The sequence below is a fragment of the Rhincodon typus genome, chromosome 8 (genome assembly GCF_021869965.1).
Source record: "Rhincodon typus isolate 14 chromosome 8, sRhiTyp1.1, whole genome shotgun sequence".
NCBI lineage: Eukaryota > Metazoa > Chordata > Chondrichthyes > Orectolobiformes > Rhincodontidae > Rhincodon > Rhincodon typus.
In genome coordinates, this window is record NC_063339.1 from 28642672 (window position 1) to 28661510 (window position 18839).

Consider the following 18839-nt stretch of genomic DNA (forward strand, 5'->3'; position numbering starts at 1 on the left):
GCTTGGCCTGCTGTGTTCATCCAGCCCTGCACCTTGTTGCCTCGGATTCTCCAGCATCTGCAGTTCCCACTATCTCTAACCATGCTAATACTTTACCCTTAATGCCATGCATCCTTATCTTATGCAGTAGCCTCTTGTGCGGCACCTTGTCAAAGGCCTTTTGGAAGTCTAGGTACACCACATCCACTGGGTCCCCATTGTCCACCTCGCTCGTAATGTCTTCATAGAATTCCAAGAGATTTGTCAAGCATGACCTGCCCTTCATGAACCCATGCTGTGTCTGCCCAACGGGACAATTTCTATCAAGATGCCTTGCTATTTCTTCCTTGATAATAGACTCAAGCATTTTCCCCACTACAGAGGTTAGGCTAACTGGTCTATAATTCCCCATCTTTTGTCTACTTCCCTTTTTAAACAGTGGCATCACATTTGCTGTTTTCCAATCTGCTAGGACTGCCCCAGAGTCCAGCGAATTTTGGAAAATTGAATCACAGGTAGACAAGGTAGTTAAGAATGCATTTAGCGCGCTTGCCTTCATTGTTCAGACCTTTGAGTATAGGAGTTGGAATGTCATGTTGACATTGTCCAGGACTTTGGTGTGGCCTCTTCTGGAGTGCTGTGTACAGTTCTTGTCACCCTGCCACCGGGATGATATCATTAAACACAAGAGAGTTCAGAAAAGATTTACCAGGATGTTGCTGGATCTGGAGGATTTGAGATATAAGGAGAGGCTGGATAGTCTGGGACTTTCTTCACTGGAGTGTAGGAGGTTGACCTTATAGAAGTTTATAAAATCAAGAGGGGCATAGGTAAGGTGTATAGTGAAGGTATTTTCCCTAGGGTGCGGTGTTCAAAACTAGGGAGCATATTTTTAAGGAGAAGGTGGAAAAATTTAAAACGGACCTAAGGGGCAACTCTTTCTCACAGAGAGTGGTTCGTATATGGAATGAGCTGCGAGAGGAAGAGGTAGATGCAGGTACAATTTCAACATTTAAGACATTTGGATAAGTACATGGATAGGAAAGGTTTAGAGGGATATGGGCCAAACATGAGCAGGTGGGACTAGTTTAGTTTGGAAAATGTAGTCGGCATGCACAAGTTGGGCCAAAGGTTCAATGCTGTATGACTCTATTTTGGATAATTGTCTTTTTAAGGAATAAAATCCTAGTGCTGCAACTTTAGTCTCTTTTTTAGCACTGTATATATGGTACCTTATTAATGGATAATATTATTAGTTTATTGACTGCATTGAGATGGCAAACAAACCATCGCCTCAAGAATTCTTGGGACCCAAGAAGGCAGTGAAGAGATACAAAATGGGACCTGTGAAGGCAGATTACTGTGCAATTTTAAATGCTATTACTACTTTCCCATCACTTATTCTACCACTATTTATCCCAGAAAGCCAATAATTTATCCTTGAGTCAAGCAAATGTTGTTAATATATTACAATTTGATGTGTAAACCATATTAGCCATGCCAATTGCTGTGGGTAGTTCAACACCTGCTCACATGTTTTTCAAAATATAATTATCTATCATTAATTTTTGAAAATTTAATAGCTGAAATCAACCCCTTGTTATTTTTTAAGCTCTTTTTCATTGTCCCATATTGCAGGAAACGCTGGAAGGAGTTGATATTAATCATTATTATAGGTTGCAAAATTCCCCAAGACTTTGCTGGACAAGGTTTGTCTGGAATCTTTGAGGCATACAAATGCACATTGCAACAAAGGACAGCTCAATATAGGCAAAATGCATTAACACAAACATGCCCACTATCAGGAATCAGCATCATACAACATATTTCCCTTAGTATTTCCACCAGTATCAATACTGGATACCAACACCTATGAATCCCTGATATCCACTCTAGAAACTGGGTATGTTTAAATGAGGCATGTTATCCTAATTGAGAATTTCGCTAGGATAAGCAGGCATCATCCTGGTGTCATTTCTGGGAGTGTCACATCATAGTTCTGAAGACTTGTTTAAGAAATTCAGTGGAGTAGAGGGTTGGTGGCAGCGTTCCTTCTAAGGTATGCCATTACACAACAACCCCAAGGTTCCTATGCACCCAAACACAAATTGACCCTTAAACTGCATGCTTGCAGTCACACAAAAAAAAAGGACCCACACTTAAGTGAATAGGCAGCAACAAAAGAAAATCAAAGGATCATTGGATGGTAGATTTAGTTGATATCTCTTTCTCTTTTAATCATAGAATCCCTACAGTGTGGAAACAGGCACTTTGGCCCAACAAGTCCACTCCGACCCTTGGAGCATCCCACCTAGACCCATCCTCCTTAACCCACCTAATCTACACATCCCTGAACACTACAGGCAATTTAGCATGGCCAATCCACTTAGCCTGCACATCTTTGGACTGTGTGAGGAAACTGGAGAACACAGAGGAAACCCATGCAGACACGGGGAGAATATGCAAACTCCACACAGACAGCTGCCCAAGGGTGGGATTGAACCTGGGTCCCTGGTGCTGCGAGGCAGCAGTGCTAACCACTAAGCCACCATGCCGCCCAATCCTATAACTCCTATAAACTATCAGAATTTACTGCATTAAGTGCTCACAGTAAATATAGTGCAGCTTTAAATCTGTGAAAATCTTCCCTCATCACAAGGTTGATACAGTTTAAAACTTTGACATTAGTATGAGCTGGAGATGAAAAATGTGCCTTGACAAATGGTTGATTATCCAACACTCGAGCAATTTTAAATATCAGGTGAAGCAAAGTTGCATTGATTTCTCACAAAAGTAAAACATCACACAAGGTTTCCAAAGAAAAGTTGTCAAAATGTGTCACAAAACTTTCTAACTTGGTTACTACTCAGCCAGACTGATTCCATTGGAGAAAGAAATTGCAAAAGGCTGAATTTTGTTTTTTCTGGCTATGTACAGACAGCATATTCAAAAATAAGGGAGATTAAGTTGTTTTGTACATAATGAGTGAGCTTGACCAAAATAGAGCACTAATGGTTCCTAAGAGACCAGTATTCCTTTTATCCCCCTTCTTGAGGTAATGAACAATGGCTGCTTTTAGTGTATTTATAATGAATTTATTTTTCACGTTTCAAGAAAAGTTTGAATTAAAGCTTATTTCTTTCACTTGCAATTTACTTTAGGTTTTCAGTCTTTTTATCTTGAACATACAGAAGACATCCTGTGCCTAACGGTTAACCAACATCCCAAATTCCAAAAGATAATAGCAACTGGACAAGTTGGTATGTACAAAGATGATTGAGAGAATATATCACTTATTAACCTGTCCTTGTATTTTTTTTGTCATCTCTTTTGCGACTATCTGAACATCAGATTCTGATCTCATTTTGTTAATCAGAGGTCAAGGCAGTAATTTTCCTTTGGAAAAGAAATAATCCTTCACAGAATGTATCACATTTTGTATTTAGAAAACACCTTAAAGGTACAATATTATACTTTATGGTAACATTTGGTCAAAAACAATGACGCACAAACATTTTTTTTGTTGAAATACTTCGTGTTAGTAGCCTATCCAAGTTTTCTAAAAATACAAACTAGTTCAATTGCTGTGGTATGTTTCAATTATCTTCACACATTCTAGGTATATTGTTTAGAATCTTGTAAGCTACCAAAAAAAAACTGTTCTGCTGAAGCTACTGGCAGTGAAAATAATATGTTAAAAAGAAAGCAAAGTATTCACAGATCTTGAATTCACAGTTTGGTCTGCATAAATCATTTTAAAATGGTATTAATTCTGTATGCAGCTGCGATATCTATACTTGGGTCTCCATGTCTTAACTGCCAAAAGACAAATAGCTGCAGTGAAACATCTAACATTTTATGTATTCCTGTGTTCCCTCACACTGGTTTGATTCAAACCCCTGCGAAAAAGAAAGTAACACCTTGGCAATCCCTCCCTTCTTCTTTTTGTCCTCTTACTCCACGCCTTACTTCCTCCTTTAGCCTGACTCCCCTCCTCCAACTACATTCCCCTCCTTAATTTTTCTCTTCCTTCTCCTTTCCCCTCATACCTCTTTCTTTTATTTCCAATCCCTTACCCAATCTTCCATCCTTTAATTTTTTCCAGTGTTACATCCTCAAGGGTATCTGCGCTCCTCAGTTCTGTACATTTTAATCAATCTACCAGTGATGGCAATTGCTTTCAGATGCCCAAGTGGAAAGCAGTGGGGTTACCACCCCTAAACTCGTTAGCCTCACTACCTCTCTCTAACATGGTGCCAGGATGTTGCCAGGTATGGAAGGTTTTGAGTTATAGAGAAAGGCTGGGACAGTTTTTACTAGAGCATAGGAGGTTGAGAGATGACTGTACATATTCATAAAATCATGAGGGGCATAGATAGGGTTAATGGTAGGCGTCTTTTCCCTGGGATGGGGGATTTCAAGATTAGGGGGCACATTTTTAAGGTGAGAGGAGAAAGATTTTAAAAAGACGTGGGGCAATTTTTTTTACAGGGTGGTTCATGTGTGGAATGAACTTCCTGAACAAGTGGTGGATGTGAGCTCAATTACAATGTTTAAAAAAACATTTAGACAAGTACATACATGCAAAAAGTTTGGAGGAATATGGGACTAGTTTAGTTTGGGGATTATGTTCAGCATGGACTGGTTGGACTGAAGAGCCTGTTTCCATGCTGTGTGACTCAATGCTTCTTATAGCCTACCACTTTTAATAAGATTTTGATAATTTGCTTTTAATGTCTCCTTGTCTGACTCAATGTCAAATGTTGCTGGTAATAGTCCTGTGAAGAAGCATCTTGGAGTATTTTACTACTTTACAACCAGTTTATAAATGCATATTGCCAGGAGACCAGTCTGACCCTAGAAAACCATATGTGATCTAGCAGTCCTGTAGCACCAGTCCTGGAGAGGGAAGACCTGGCCTTAAGATTTAGAGGCAGAGAAATCGAGCAAGAAACTGTAAAAATGCAACGAGCACTTTGAGTTAAGTCAAACCATTGGACATATTGCACTACTGAAACTCTTGATTTGTATCAAGATAACTGCTTTGGTTTGCTGCTCACCTGTGTTACTCCTATTGAGTGCATTTTATTTTAAAAATGTTACAACAATATACATTAACATGAGTTTAATGACATAATCTCAACAAATTTTGTCTTACTGTCATAATTTGTAGAATATAATCATTAGGTCTCTCTTTCTTCTTAACCTGTCCTCAAGAAGAAAAGATTCTACATTTATACAGCACCTTCCACATCCTTGTAGTATCTCAAAGCTCTTCACAGATTACATGTGATTTTGTAAAGTGTAGGTATTATTATGTTGACTTGTGTGGCAACCAGTTTGCACAGGCACATTCTACAAACAATAAAGGAGATCAAACATCAGATCTACTTTAGTTTGGTTTGATGATGTATGCTGGCCCAAAGATTCTCAGCTGCTTTTAGTGTTCTGCGATATTCTATGCCCAACTGAACAGGTGCTTGGTTTACCATCTCCTCCAGGAGATAGCACCTCTGACAATATAACACTGCCTCTGTACTGGGCTAAAATATCAAAGCAAAATATGTGCTGAAGTCCTGGAGTGAGGTATGATCCCCTGACCTTCTCAACAGAATTGAGCCAATTTGTCATTTTTCTGTTTCTACATGTGTGCTTTTAAAAATAAAAATCCTATCCATTAATTAAAAACTGAAAACTGCAGATGTTGTAAATCAGAAACAAAAACAGCAGGTCTCCCAGCATCTATTGAGAGAAGTCAGACTTAACCTTTCAGTGACCCTTCCTCAGAACTGTTTTTTGTTTCTATTTTTGTTCCTATCCATTAATGTTGTTCACAGCCTTATGTCATTGATTCATTGTGATGTATGTTAAGTGTTACTTATACCAAGATACCTAACTTTGCATTAATATATAGCCTTCATCTCCCTATTAAGACAGACTAATATCACTGATATAACAAGGTGTAGAGCTGGATGAACACAGCAGGCCAAGCAGCAGCAGAGGAGCAGGAAAGCTGATGTTTCGGGCCTAGACCCTTCTTCACAACTAGGCCTGAAACGTCAGCCTTCCTGATCCTCTGATGCTGCTTGGCCTGCTGTGTTCATCCAGCTGTACACCTTGTTATCTCAGACTCCCCAGCATCTGCAGTTCCTACTATCTCTCAGACTAATATCACTATTTATTCATACTCTAATTTAAACTTCTTTTGGCATTCATCTAGAATTCTTAACTGACTACAAATTCTTCCTGTTTATTTTGTAACAAAGTTTTACACATGTATGAAGAATACATTTTTGATTTCATTATGACTGGAGAAAGTTACCCCCACCTTAAAATTTGCATAATTTCATTCATTACAATGAGCTACAGTATTATCTTTTGAATGCTCAAACCAGTCAGAAACATTGTACTCTACATTTTTATCTTCGTCATTTTTGTTTCAACATCGTCTTATATTTTAATCAGTTTCACTGGTGGCTTTCAGTCTACCAGAAGCAGAATTGATCTGTCCTCTTTCTAGCAAAGCTTTCAGTCCACTTCCCTGACCTGAAAGATCATCTCAACTTTCAGAAGAATGCTGTTCATTAGGGTCTTCTGGGTCAAAGTAATTTTAAATAGGTTTTTTGACCATTTTATTAATGTTTCTTATTTGCTGATTACACAGCTGCAAAAATGGTACATTTCTTTATTTCTCAAGTGATTTGCCTAGTTATCTGCTAAATGTGAACTGTGTATTATTAAAGTGTAGGATGGCTGGCTGTTTTACAGATTTTGTCATACATGCAAAGTTGATGGCAGTAAAATTAGAACCACCTTTTTTTGATGGTCAATCATAAAACACTGTCAAATATAAGATTATTAATTCAGACAGATTTATTTCCTGGAGATGTAAACAATCTGAGATTATTTTAGTTGTCTACAGTGTGAGTAAAAATAGTTTCCACTGGATCACCCCTATTGGCTTAGCTGCAATGCAAAAGAGCTGGGGTAGATCATTTGAGCCTGTTCTGTCACTCGGCAAGATAATGGCTGATCTTTTATCTCTACTTTTCCATGCTATTCCTGCATCCCTTTCTGGTCAAGAAACTGTTGATCTGTTTTTTCAATATACTTGATAACTGAGGATCCACAGCCCTCCTAGATCGAGAATTCCAAAGATTCACAACTCTCTGAAGAAATTTCACCCATCTCAGCTCCAAATGACACATCCTTTATTCTGAGAGTCTGACACTGTAGTGCAACTTCGTCTTGACAAGCTAAGCAACGTTGTTGCAATTTTTGTAACCAAAATGACATGGAAATTATTTTTTGACGTATAAGGATATCCAGGAATGTGGTAGCATGCATAGAACCTTCAATGAAAAATATGTTCACAGGCCTGCATGTGGAGCTGACATCTGTTTATTGTAACCATTTTGGTGTTGTTTTTTTTTATTGTATATTTTTAAGTACTGATAGATATCCAGAAAGAGCAACATTAATTCTAAACTATTTCAATTGATACAGCTTATAGTGAAGGCATGCTTTCCAATATTTACCAGTACTTACAGTCTGTTTCACTCTAACTGTGCTTTTTTATCATTTTTGTTTTGTTTTTGTATTGTATTTTGTTTCTGTCCTTGGCTGTGATATAACTTAAAGGTGATTCTGCTGATATGTCAGGTAAGAAATCTAAAATATTTGGCCTACATCCTTCACTTCAAGTACATTGCAGAATGTAACCTATATTTTTATAATAAATAATATTCCCAAGATGCAATAGATTATGCCTGTAAAAGATTGTATGCCCAAGAAACATTCACACATTAGAAAAAGTTGAAGTTTAGTAATTCAGACTGAGGTCACAGTATAAGGATATGGGGTTCACCATTTACGACTGAGATGAGGAGAAATGTCTTCACCCATAGAGTGGTGAGACTGTGGGAATCTCTGCCACAGAGAGGATAAACCATTATATCTTTTCAAGAAGGAGTTAGATATAGTTCTTGGGGCTAAAAGGTATGGAGAGAAAGCGGGAACACGATACTGAGCTGGATGATCAGCCATGTTCTGTCGAATGGTGGAGCAGGCTGATTGGGCCCAGAGGCCTACTTCTGTTCCTATTTTCAATGTTTCTGTGTAATTTCCTTAGATTGGTTAATTGCAAATAATGGTTTCCATGATTCATTAAGATCAAATATAATTTCACTGGTATCTTTGGAAGCTAATGTCCTTTGTCTTATTATTAGTGAATACTATATTCATTTTCCATGTAAGAAGCAGACAGCAATAAGAACCATAATGAGCTTTTTAAATAAATCACTGCCGTTCAGCTAAATCCTGGTTACAATGCTGATAATAAATCAAATAGATTTTGAAGGATTATGTAGCTTCATTGCTTAAAATACATCAAATGGAAAGTTGAAAACAAAAGTTGTCTATCACAGAATTTAAGAATTTATTTGAGTATTAACAAATGCTATGCAACAGAAGAGTTAGACCTATGGAATCAAACTTGGAACATTGTTACCTTTTGTGAATGCGTTGGGATGTTAAAGATGCTTTATAAGTACAATTTGTTGTGTCCGACTGGTGTCGAAATTGCCATGTTTTTCTATATTTTTAATATATATATAATAAAGGGGATAGACCCCATGAAGGTGTATAATTGAATAATTTGTGTTTCACTGCTTAGTCTGCTTTCAATAGCTGTTCATTATCACTCACATTCCTTGCAATCCAGAAGCTTTGATTTGGGAATTGTAAGTCAGCATGCATTGGAGAACTCAAAAACAGGAGGGTGTTGGAGCAGGTTGATGAAGCAAGTTATCATGTTTTTGAAAACAATTAATGTTGATAAAAACAAACTTTAAGGTGTAAAATTATTCTATTATTTGGTCTAATGAAACCTGCCAATTTTTCAAATGTCATTGGCTAATGACTCTTATGTCCCTCTTGGCTGTAGTCAGTCAATGCTTTAACAAAACCTGTGCTTTCCTGTTCACTGCATAAACCGATTACCAACACATGACTTATAAACTATTGAACTGAGATGCTCTTTCTAGTTATACTGGTGATAGGGCTTACAATAAAAATAATGAAATACATCATCATGTTATCTAATACCGTAAAAGAATTGTTATTGCAGAAGTATCACTACATCAAAATCACTTCTAAGTTCTATGTTGCATTTAGTTTGCTATTTAGCACTCATTATTTGCACTACTTCCGATGCTAAACACAGGAACAGCATTTCAAGATTTGAGATTTCATAAAGCATGTAAGAATATGCCAATATAAGATTATTTAAAAATAATTGAAACAAATTTTGCACGACAGATGTACTTCCCTAGTGAGTATTTTCAGTGATATTTAATGTAGTGAAATATTCAAGTATAAAATTTTAATTGTATATATTAGGAATTGAAACACAAAATTGTTCAAACTGGAGTTAAACACCTTAATTTTAGAAAATTAGTGTTTGTGTTTACTATGTTAATGCAGTTTATTCAACTATTATTATAGCAAACCTTCATACACAGTCACTTCAAAAATTAATTATTCTGGAACTGAAGATCAGAATAGAATAATAATTCCTTGCAATGGTACAGTAGATTTTATCACTGATTGTAGTATTCTTTTCCCAGGTGCTGTCCCATTGATTCATATTTGGGATGCCACAACCAAGCAGACACATTCTGTGCTCCGTTGTTACCATTCAAAAGGTGTCTGCTCTGTCAGTTTTAGTGCCACGGGCAAACTGCTCCTTTCAGTAGGGCTAGACCCTCAATACACCATCACTGTCTGGAGGTGGCAAGAAGGTGAGGTGAAACAAGAGGTTACATGTAGATCATCATTCCAGTTACCTTTGATCATTACATTTTCATGAGTCAACAGATCAACAATTTTTGAATTTAAAGAAAATAACAGAAGGATACATTTCAAGTGGTTATATTTACATTGTCATATTTTAAATATCAAAGTTTAAATATTAAAACTTTTAGTATGCTAATTACGAATTGGAATATATTTCAGACTTTTATTTGCATCATCTTTACCTGTTTTGTTCCTCTAGGTACCAAAGTTGCCAGTAAAAGTGGTCACACCAAGAGAATTTTTGTTGCAGAATTCAGGCCTGATTCAGACACGCAATTTGTATCAGTGGGAATGAAACATGTGCGGTTTTGGACTTTTGCTGGCAAAGCTTTACAGAGCAAAAAAGGCAACTTAAGTTCAATTGAAAATGCTAGGATGCAAACAATGCTTGCTGTAGCTTTTGGAGCTGTAAGTACTTTCACAATAAAATTGATGCTGACATGGCATGTACATGTGCAGACACATGTTAGATTTTACTTTAAAGTGAAATCAAATCAAAAGTAGGTCTTTTGTAGATCTTGTAGTAGCCAAAAGTACCCCTTGTACCACACTCACACCAGACTGGAAATCTCTCCAACACCTCAAAATAAGCCTTAGATAACCGTGACTTCAACTCCCAGTCTGGAAAATTAATAATCTCTTCCTGGAACTTTCATATGTCCGAATTTAAATGTTCTAGGCTTCAAATAACCTCTTCAGGGTTTTATCCAAATATTTCTGGCCTAGGACTGTCACTAGACCCCTTACACTAAGCTAATCTAGTGTTAACAAATCTAACCACCATCTCCCTTTCTCAGGATCACTGCTTTATACTTCAATTTTCATCCAACAATTTCTGCAGAACTGCCTAAAACTGAAAGGTCTTGCTCTCTGCATTATGGGTACTTCCCCAAGCTTAAAGAAAATCAAGTCCAGAAATTTCTAACAGAAACCTTGATGTGCAATTGTTTATCTTGCTCAAGTTGTTAACACACCTAACATACACAAAACACCATTACATAGAACATAGCACAGTATAGGCCCTTCGGCCCACGATGTCGTGCCGGCAGTGCATTCCACATGCCCACCACATGCCCACCACTCTCTGTGTGAAGAACCTACCTCTGGCATCTCCCCTATATCTTCCTCTGATCAACTTAAAATTATGCCCCTCATAATAGTCATTTCCGCCCTGGGAAAAAGTCTCTGACTATCCACTTTCTCTATGCCTCTCATCATCTTATAAACCTTTCTTCACTCCAATGAAAAAAGCCCGAGCTCCCTCAACCTTTCCTCATAAGACCTGCCCTCCAGTCCAGGCAGCATCCTGGTAAATCTCCTCTGCACCCTCTGCTAGCACACTCAAACTATTTTGTAAGAAATCTCCATGGCAACAGAAATACTCACAAGTTAATTAAACTCTTCAGACACACAGAATGTGACAGACAATATGTCATTAATTTGAAATCCAAACTTAAAACAAATGATATTAAATATGTATATATAAATCCTGCACCCTATGTCTCGATTTATTTTCAGTCACTATATTAAAACCGGTCTGTCATCTTGCAGAATAATTTGACATTCACTGGTACAATCAGCGGAGATGTTTATGTTTGGAGAGAGCATCTTCTGGTCCGAATTGTAGCCAAAGCACATAATGGGCCTGTTTTCACAATGTACACCACATTACGAGATGGCCTAATTGTAACAGGAGGCAAAGAAAGACCGTGAGTAAAACAATACATTGAAAACTCATTTATAAGTGTTTGGCCTTAAAAAAAAACGGTAGTGATGACCATTTTGAAATGTACAAGATTTACAGATTCACATCTGTTATTGAGACTGGCTGAATTATTTTAAACAGGTTTTCTGTTCTTGTACAACTGTGATTTGTATTAATGCTCACAGCTGTATATCTGTCAGCAGTATATAGATACAGTTCATTAACTTCACTAAAGCTAGGGAGATGTGAAATTCATTTCAGCAGCCTCACAATACAAATGATATTGTTGAATCAAAAGCAAGCAGAAGTTGATTTATATTTACCTGAGCATTTCAAAATTATGACAAGGTAGGGCAGAATGCTCTGACTCCAGGCATATTTTGGGCCCTCAGTATAAAGTAAGTCCTGCTGAAGGATTTAAAGGCCTAAGGGACCTTAAAAAGAGAAAGCATTGGCCTAGTGGTATCCCTGCTCGACTGTTAATCCAGAGACCCAGATAACATTCTGGGGACCTGGGTTCGAATCCCACCACTGCAGATGGTGGAATTTGAATTCAATAAATATCTGAAATTAAGACTCTAGTCATGACCATGAATCCATTGTCAAATGTCAGGAAAATCCCATCTAGTTCACTAATGTACTTTAGGGAGGGAAACTGCCATCCTTACCTGGTCTGGCTATATGTGACTTCAGACCCACAGCAATGTGGTTGACTCTTAACTGCCCTCTGGGCAATTAGAGATGGGCAATAAATGCTGGCCTAGCCAGCAACACGCTCATCCCATGAATGAATAAATGAAGAAAAAAATAAAAGGGGACAAGAATCACTGTATATGAAGCAGTATTTTTGCAACCATTTTAGGAGAACACAAAATGTCCTGTTTCTCCCACAGGACTGCAGGACTTTCACAGAGGTGTGTAAAGATGAGCAGAAGGTTGCAGCAGTATCACTCCCACTCCATGTGTAAGTTCTGAACAACAATGGTATGGGATGTTTGACCAATGTGAGAAACATAACATGAATTTAGAGTAGGCTGGGTACTATCACCTTCCTTGTAATGACAGACGCAAAGTATTCAATTAATACCTCAGCTGCAGTCCCTCCCTTCCTCTCTGTGTAAATTACCTTTTCAGTCCCCAATTGGCCCTACTCCATCTTTTACCACCCTTTCACTATTTAGATGCCTATAGGATTTTTTGGAACTTTCTTTTACATTAACTGGAAGTCTCTTTTTCATACTCTGTCCTTACTTTCTTCACTTGCCCCCTGAACTTTCTATATTCCGCCTGGTCTTTCTTTGTACTATCACCTGACATTTGTCACGAGTACACATTTTCTCCTTCAATTTAACCTTTATCTCATCACTGAGGAGCCCTAGATTGGTTTGCCTACCTTTCTCCTTTCTTACCTGTTTTCACTTGTGGGGCACGGACATCGCTGGCTGGCCAGCATTTATTGCCTGTCCCTAGTTGCCCTTGAGAAGGTGGGAGTGAGCTGCCATCCTGAACCGCTACAGTCCACATGCGACAGGTTGACCCACAATGCCCTTAGGGAGGGAATTCCAGCATTTTTACCCAGCGACAGCGAAGGATTGATGATATATTTCCACATCAGGATGGTGACTGGCTTGCAGGGGAACTTTCAGTCGGTGGTGTTCCCATGTATCTGCTTCCCTTGTCCTTCTAGATGGAAGTGGTTGTGGGTTTGGAATGTGCTTTCTAAGGATCTGAATTTCCACGGTGGATGCTTGTGACTGTGGTGTCAGCTAAGGGGGCTGCATTGTTCTGGATGGTGTCAAGTTTCTTGAGTGTTGTTGGAGCTGCACTCATCCAGGCAAGTGGGGAGTATTCTATTGTGCCTTTGGACAGGCTTTAGCAAGTCACGAGATGAGTTACTTTACCACAGTGTTCTTAGCTTTTGACCTGCTCTCGCAAGAAGAATAAGAGTTAGCTTTATTGTCACATGTACTCACATGAGTACAGTGAAAGGTTTACAAGTTGCCACTTATGGCACCATCTTAGGTAACAAGGTACCTAGGTACAGATTCTTAAGTACAAATTCTAAAGAGGAAAAAATCAGAAAAATAAAGAAATAAAAAGTCGAGAAATAAATTAGAAAAAATAGAGAAATAAGAGTTCAGAATAACAGTCCTGCCATACCAGGTCGCGACAGGCTTCACCCTGAGGCTGGGGGTCTGAGTGCGCGCTGAGGACAGGGTTCTGTGCTGGCTTTCACCCCAGACATCGCTGACGTCGCTCAAGGACGTGAGGGAAAAAGAGAAAAAGACAAAAAATATGAAAAGAAAGAAAAGAAACACACTGAGCAATCGATCTCCGGCTCAGAAGTCTTACTCCACCGCCAACTTCAGACATTTTTTGTAGCCTTTGTGTTGATGTGATGAGTCCAGTTGAGTTTCTGGTCAATGGTAACCCCAAGGATGTTGATAATGGAGGGTTCAGTAATGGTAACACCATTGATTCTCTCTTTTTGGAGCTGGTCATTGCCCGGCATTCGTGTGACATGAATATTACATGCCACTTGTCAGCCCAAGCCCTTGTGATTCCAATTTATTTGACCTGGATCCATTATTGCTTCCTTGAAATTAGCATTCTGTCAATTAATTATTATTAATCTGGAAGTTTCTAGCACGTGGGCAGTGACTGCTGGCAAACTCTGCCCATGAAGATTTTTATTTAATTTGATTTATTATTGTGTGTATCTTGTTACAAAAATGAAAAGCGTTGTATAGTGTCGCCACTCTCTGACACCATTTTGAAACACAGAAAAATAAACCAAAACATAGAATATCAAGGCAGAAAAACAAAGAAATAGTGTCAAACCTTAAAGTCCTGCTTGTTAAGTTCTCCATCATGGCCCATCGGCCTGGTGGACAGACACAAGTCTCCTTTGTTGTGCTGCTGGAATGAAAGTCACCACTCTTTGGTGCCATCTCGCTTCCACTGACGTCCTTGTCACTGTTGATATTTCGATGGACATTGCCAATGCAGACACCACCAATGCTGCCAGGTACTGCACTGGCCCAAACTCAACTCCACCACCATGAGATATCAAGCTGTAGAGCTGGATGAACACAGCAAGCCAAGCAGGATCAGAGGAGCAGGAAAGCTGACGTTTCGGGCCTAGACCCTCCTTCAGAAATGGGGAGAGGGGAAGGGGGTTCTGAAATAAATAGGGATAGAGGGGGAGGCGGCTAGAAGATGGATAAAGGACAAGATAGGTAGAGAGGAGACAGACAGGTCAAAGAGGCGGGGATGGAACCAGTAAAGGTGAGTGTAGGTGGGGAGTTACGGAGGGGATAGGTCAGTCCAGGGAGGACGGACAGGGGCAGGATGAGGTTAGTAGGTAGGAGATGGTGGTGGGGCTTGAGGTGGGAGGAGGGGATAGGTGGGAGGAAGGACAGGTTAGGGAGGCGGGGACAAGCTGGGCTGGGTTTGTGATGCAGTAGGGGGAGGGGAGATTTTGAAGCTTGTGAAATCCACATTGATACCATTGGGCTGCAGGGTTCCCAAGCGGAATATGAGGTGCTGTTCCTGCAACCTTCGGGTGGCATCATTGTGGCACTGCAGGAGGCCCAGGATGGACATGTCGTCTAAGGAATGGGAGGGTGAGTTGAAATGGTTCGCGACTGGGAGGTGTGGACTACAATCCACATTTAGGCCTTCCCAATTTGGCCCCAGCCGTGACAACTGCTACATTCAGAACATTGAGATCCTTCAAAAAACGTTTCTCCCTGCGACCCCCGAAACACACGCTAGCAATGCGCTGGCATCTCCTGGCACTACAATCAAGCCTACCCCAGCTCAGAGCCTCCTTCTCCCAGGCCTGCAAAGGACCTCTCCTGTTTTTCATTCTTCGCAGGATCCACAACCTGAACTCACAATTCCACTTGGCTTTATTGGACACTAAAAACCGTAAGTATACTAAACTTACTGGTGCCTGCCACCCAAAACAGGCCTCCTCCATCCCCCAAATCCCCAACCCTACCCAGGACCTTCCCCACAATGTGCCCGCTGTCATTGGCCATTTGGCCACTGTCGGAGCACCCACGGATGACGTCACATCCGCTGCCGCTGGGTACACCATTTCCGGACAGTGAATGCCATCGACACCGCTGCTGATGCTACCGCCTCCGTTTCCGAGGCCAACACCACAGATATCGAGGACGCACCTGCTGACACCGCTGCTGCCGCCGCAACCAACATCCAGGACTTACCGCTCCGCTCCGCTCCTCCCACCGCCTACTCCGCTCAGCCCACCATCAACGCCGACGGTGCACAGCCCACCACCGACGCCGACATCACTCCGCCCATCACCGACATCGCTCCGCCCAATGCCGTCGCTGCGCCCACCACCTCCACAGTCAGCAGCTTCAGAGGAGTCAGTATCACCCAGCCCTGCCGAGTCTTCACCATCCCCCCAGACCTACCCCTTACTGAGGACGAACAGTCAGTCCTCAGTAAAGGGCTCACCTTTGTCCCCCTCCACCCTAACATCAACGAATACCGCTCATGCTTGGACGTTGAACAGTTTTTCCGCCACCTCCGCCTCCGCGCTTACTTCTTTAACCGTGAGCCTAACCCTCCCTCTACTGACCCCTTCTCCCGCCTCCAACACGCCCCCTCCTCCTGGACACCACCCCAAGGCCTCCTACCCTCCATCTCCAACTGCCGTCAAGACATCAATCGCCTCAACCTCTCCACCCCTCTCACTCACTCCAACCTCTCCCCCATGGAATGTGCAGCCCTCCGCTCCCTCCACTCCAATCCCAACTTCACCATAAAACCCGCAGACAAGGGAGGCACAGTTGTAGTATGGCGCACTGACCTCTACATCGCTGAGGCCAGGGGCCAACTCTCCAACACCTCCTCCTACTGGCCCCTTGATCATGACCCCACCCCCGACCACCAAAACATCATCTCCCAAACTATCCACAACCTCATCACCTCAGGTGACCTCCCACCTACAGCCTCCAACCTCATTGTTCCCCATCCCTGCACCGCCCGCTTCTATCTCCTTCCCAAAATCCACAAACCTGACTGCCCTGGTCGACCCATTGTCTCCGCCTGCTCCTACCCCACCGAACTTATCTCTACGTATCTCGAGATAACAAGGTGTAGAGCTGGATGAACACAGCAGGCCAAGCAGCATCAGAGGAGCAGGAAGGCTGACGTTTCGGGCCTAGACCCTTCTTCAGAAATGGGGGAGGGGAAGGGGTATCTGAAATAAATAGGGAGAGAGGAGGAGGTGGATAGAAGATGGATAGAGGAGAAGATAGGTGGAGAGGAGACAGACAGGTCAAAGAGGTGGGGATGGAGCCAGTAAAGGTGAGTGTAGGTGGGGAGGTAGGGAGGAGATACGTCAGTCTAGGGAGGATGGACAGGTCAAGGGGGCGGGATGAGGTTAGTAGGTAGGAGATCGGGTTGGGGCTTGAGGTGGGAGGAGGGGATAGGTGGGAGGAAGGACAGATTAGGGAGGCGGGGACGAGCTGGGCTGGTTTTGGGATGCGGTAGGGGAGGGGAGATTTTGAAGCTTGTGAAGTGCACATTGATACCATTGGGCTGCAGGGTTCCCAAGCGAAATATGAGTTGCTGTTCCTGCAATCTTCAGGTGGCATCGTTGTGGCACTGCAGGAGGCCCAGGATGGACATGTCATCTGAGGAATGGGAGGGGGAGTTGAAATGGTTTGCGACTGGGAGGTGCAGTTGTTTAGTGCAAACCGAGCGTAGGTGTTCTGCAAAGCGGTCCCCAAGCCTCCGCTTGGTTTCCCTGATGTAGAGGAGGCCACAATGGGAACAGCGGATGCAGTATACCACATTAGCAGATGTGCAGGTGAACATCTGCTTGATGTGGAAAATCTTCTTGGGGCCTGGGATGGGGGTGAGGGGAGAGGTGTAGGGGCAGGTGTAGCACTTCCTGCGGTTGCAGGGAAAATTGCCGGGTGCGGTGGGGCTGGAGGGGAGTGTGGAGCGGACAAGGGAGTCACAGAGAGAGGTGGTCCCTCCGGAAAGCAGATAAGGGTGAGGAGGGAAAAATGTCTTTGGTGGTGGGGTCGGATTGCAGATGGCGGAAGTGTCGAAGGATGATGCGTTGGATCCGGAGGTTGGTGGGGTGGTACGTGAGGACGAGGGGGATTCTGTTTTGGTTGTTATTGCGGGGACGGGATGTGAGGGATGAGTTGCGGGAAATGCGGGAGACACGGTCGAGGGCGTTCTTGACCACTGAGGGGGGGAAGTTGCGGTCTTTGCAAAACGAAGACATCTGAGATGTATGGGAGTGGAATGCCTCATCCTGGGAGCAGATGCGACGGAAGCGAAGGAATTGGGAATAGGGGATGGCATTTTTGCAGGAAGGTGGGTAGGAGGCGGTATAGTCAAGGTAGCTGTGGGAGTCTACTTATCTCAACTCCATTTTCTCCCCCTGGGTCCAGCAACTCCCCACCTCCGTCCATGTCACCACCCACGCCCTCCACCTCCTCCACAACTTCCAATTCCCTGGTCCCCAACACCTCATCTTTACCATGGACGTCCAGTCCCTCTACACCTGCATTCCCCATACAGATGACCTAAAGGCCCTCCGCTTCTTCCTGTCCCGCAGGCCCGATCAGTTCCCCTCCACTGACACCCTCATCCACTTAGCCGAACTCGTCCTCACCCTTAACAACTTCTCTTTCAATTCCTCCCACTTCCTACAGACAAAGGGGGTGGCCATGGGTACCCGCATGGGCCCAAGCCATGCCTGCCACTTTGTAGGTTACGTGGAACAATCCCTCTTCCGTACCTACACTGGCCCTAAACTCCACCTCTTCCTCCGTTACATCGATGACTGTATCGGCGCCACCTCGTGCTCCCACAATGAGCTCGAACAGTTCATCCACTTCACCAACACCTTCCACCCCAACCTTAAGTTCACCTGGGCCATCTCTGATACCTCTCTCTCCATCCTGGACCTCTCTGTTTCCATCTCTGGCAACCACCTGGAAACTGATATCCATTTCAAGCCCACCGACTCCCACAGCTACCTAGAATACACCTCCTCCCACCCACCTTCCTGCAAAAATGCCATCCCCTATTCCCAATTCCTTCGCCTCTGCCGCATCTGCTCCTAGGATGAGGCATTTCACTCCTGAACATCTCAGATGTCCTCGTTTTTCAAGGACCGCAACTTCGACCTCTCAGTAGTCGAGAACGCCCTCGACCGTGTCTCCCACATTTCACGCAACTCATCCCTCACACCCCCTCCCCGCAATAACAACCAAAACAGAATCCCCCTCATCCTCAC

At 42.3% G+C, this 18839-nt stretch overlaps 1 protein-coding gene across 1 annotated transcript in view; it reads left to right on the plus strand.

Moving 5' to 3' along the window:
* The window catches only part of eml5 (EMAP like 5), a 225903-nt gene that overhangs the window by 175843 nt on the left and 31221 nt on the right, over nt 1-18839 (plus strand). The window contains exons 25-29 of the mRNA XM_048600073.1: nt 1592-1688; nt 3141-3239; nt 9606-9779; nt 10034-10242; nt 11386-11543. Of these exons, the coding sequence (XP_048456030.1) occupies nt 1592-1688; nt 3141-3239; nt 9606-9779; nt 10034-10242; nt 11386-11543 (737 nt within the window). The remainder of the gene's footprint in view (nt 1-1591; nt 1689-3140; nt 3240-9605; nt 9780-10033; nt 10243-11385; nt 11544-18839) is intronic.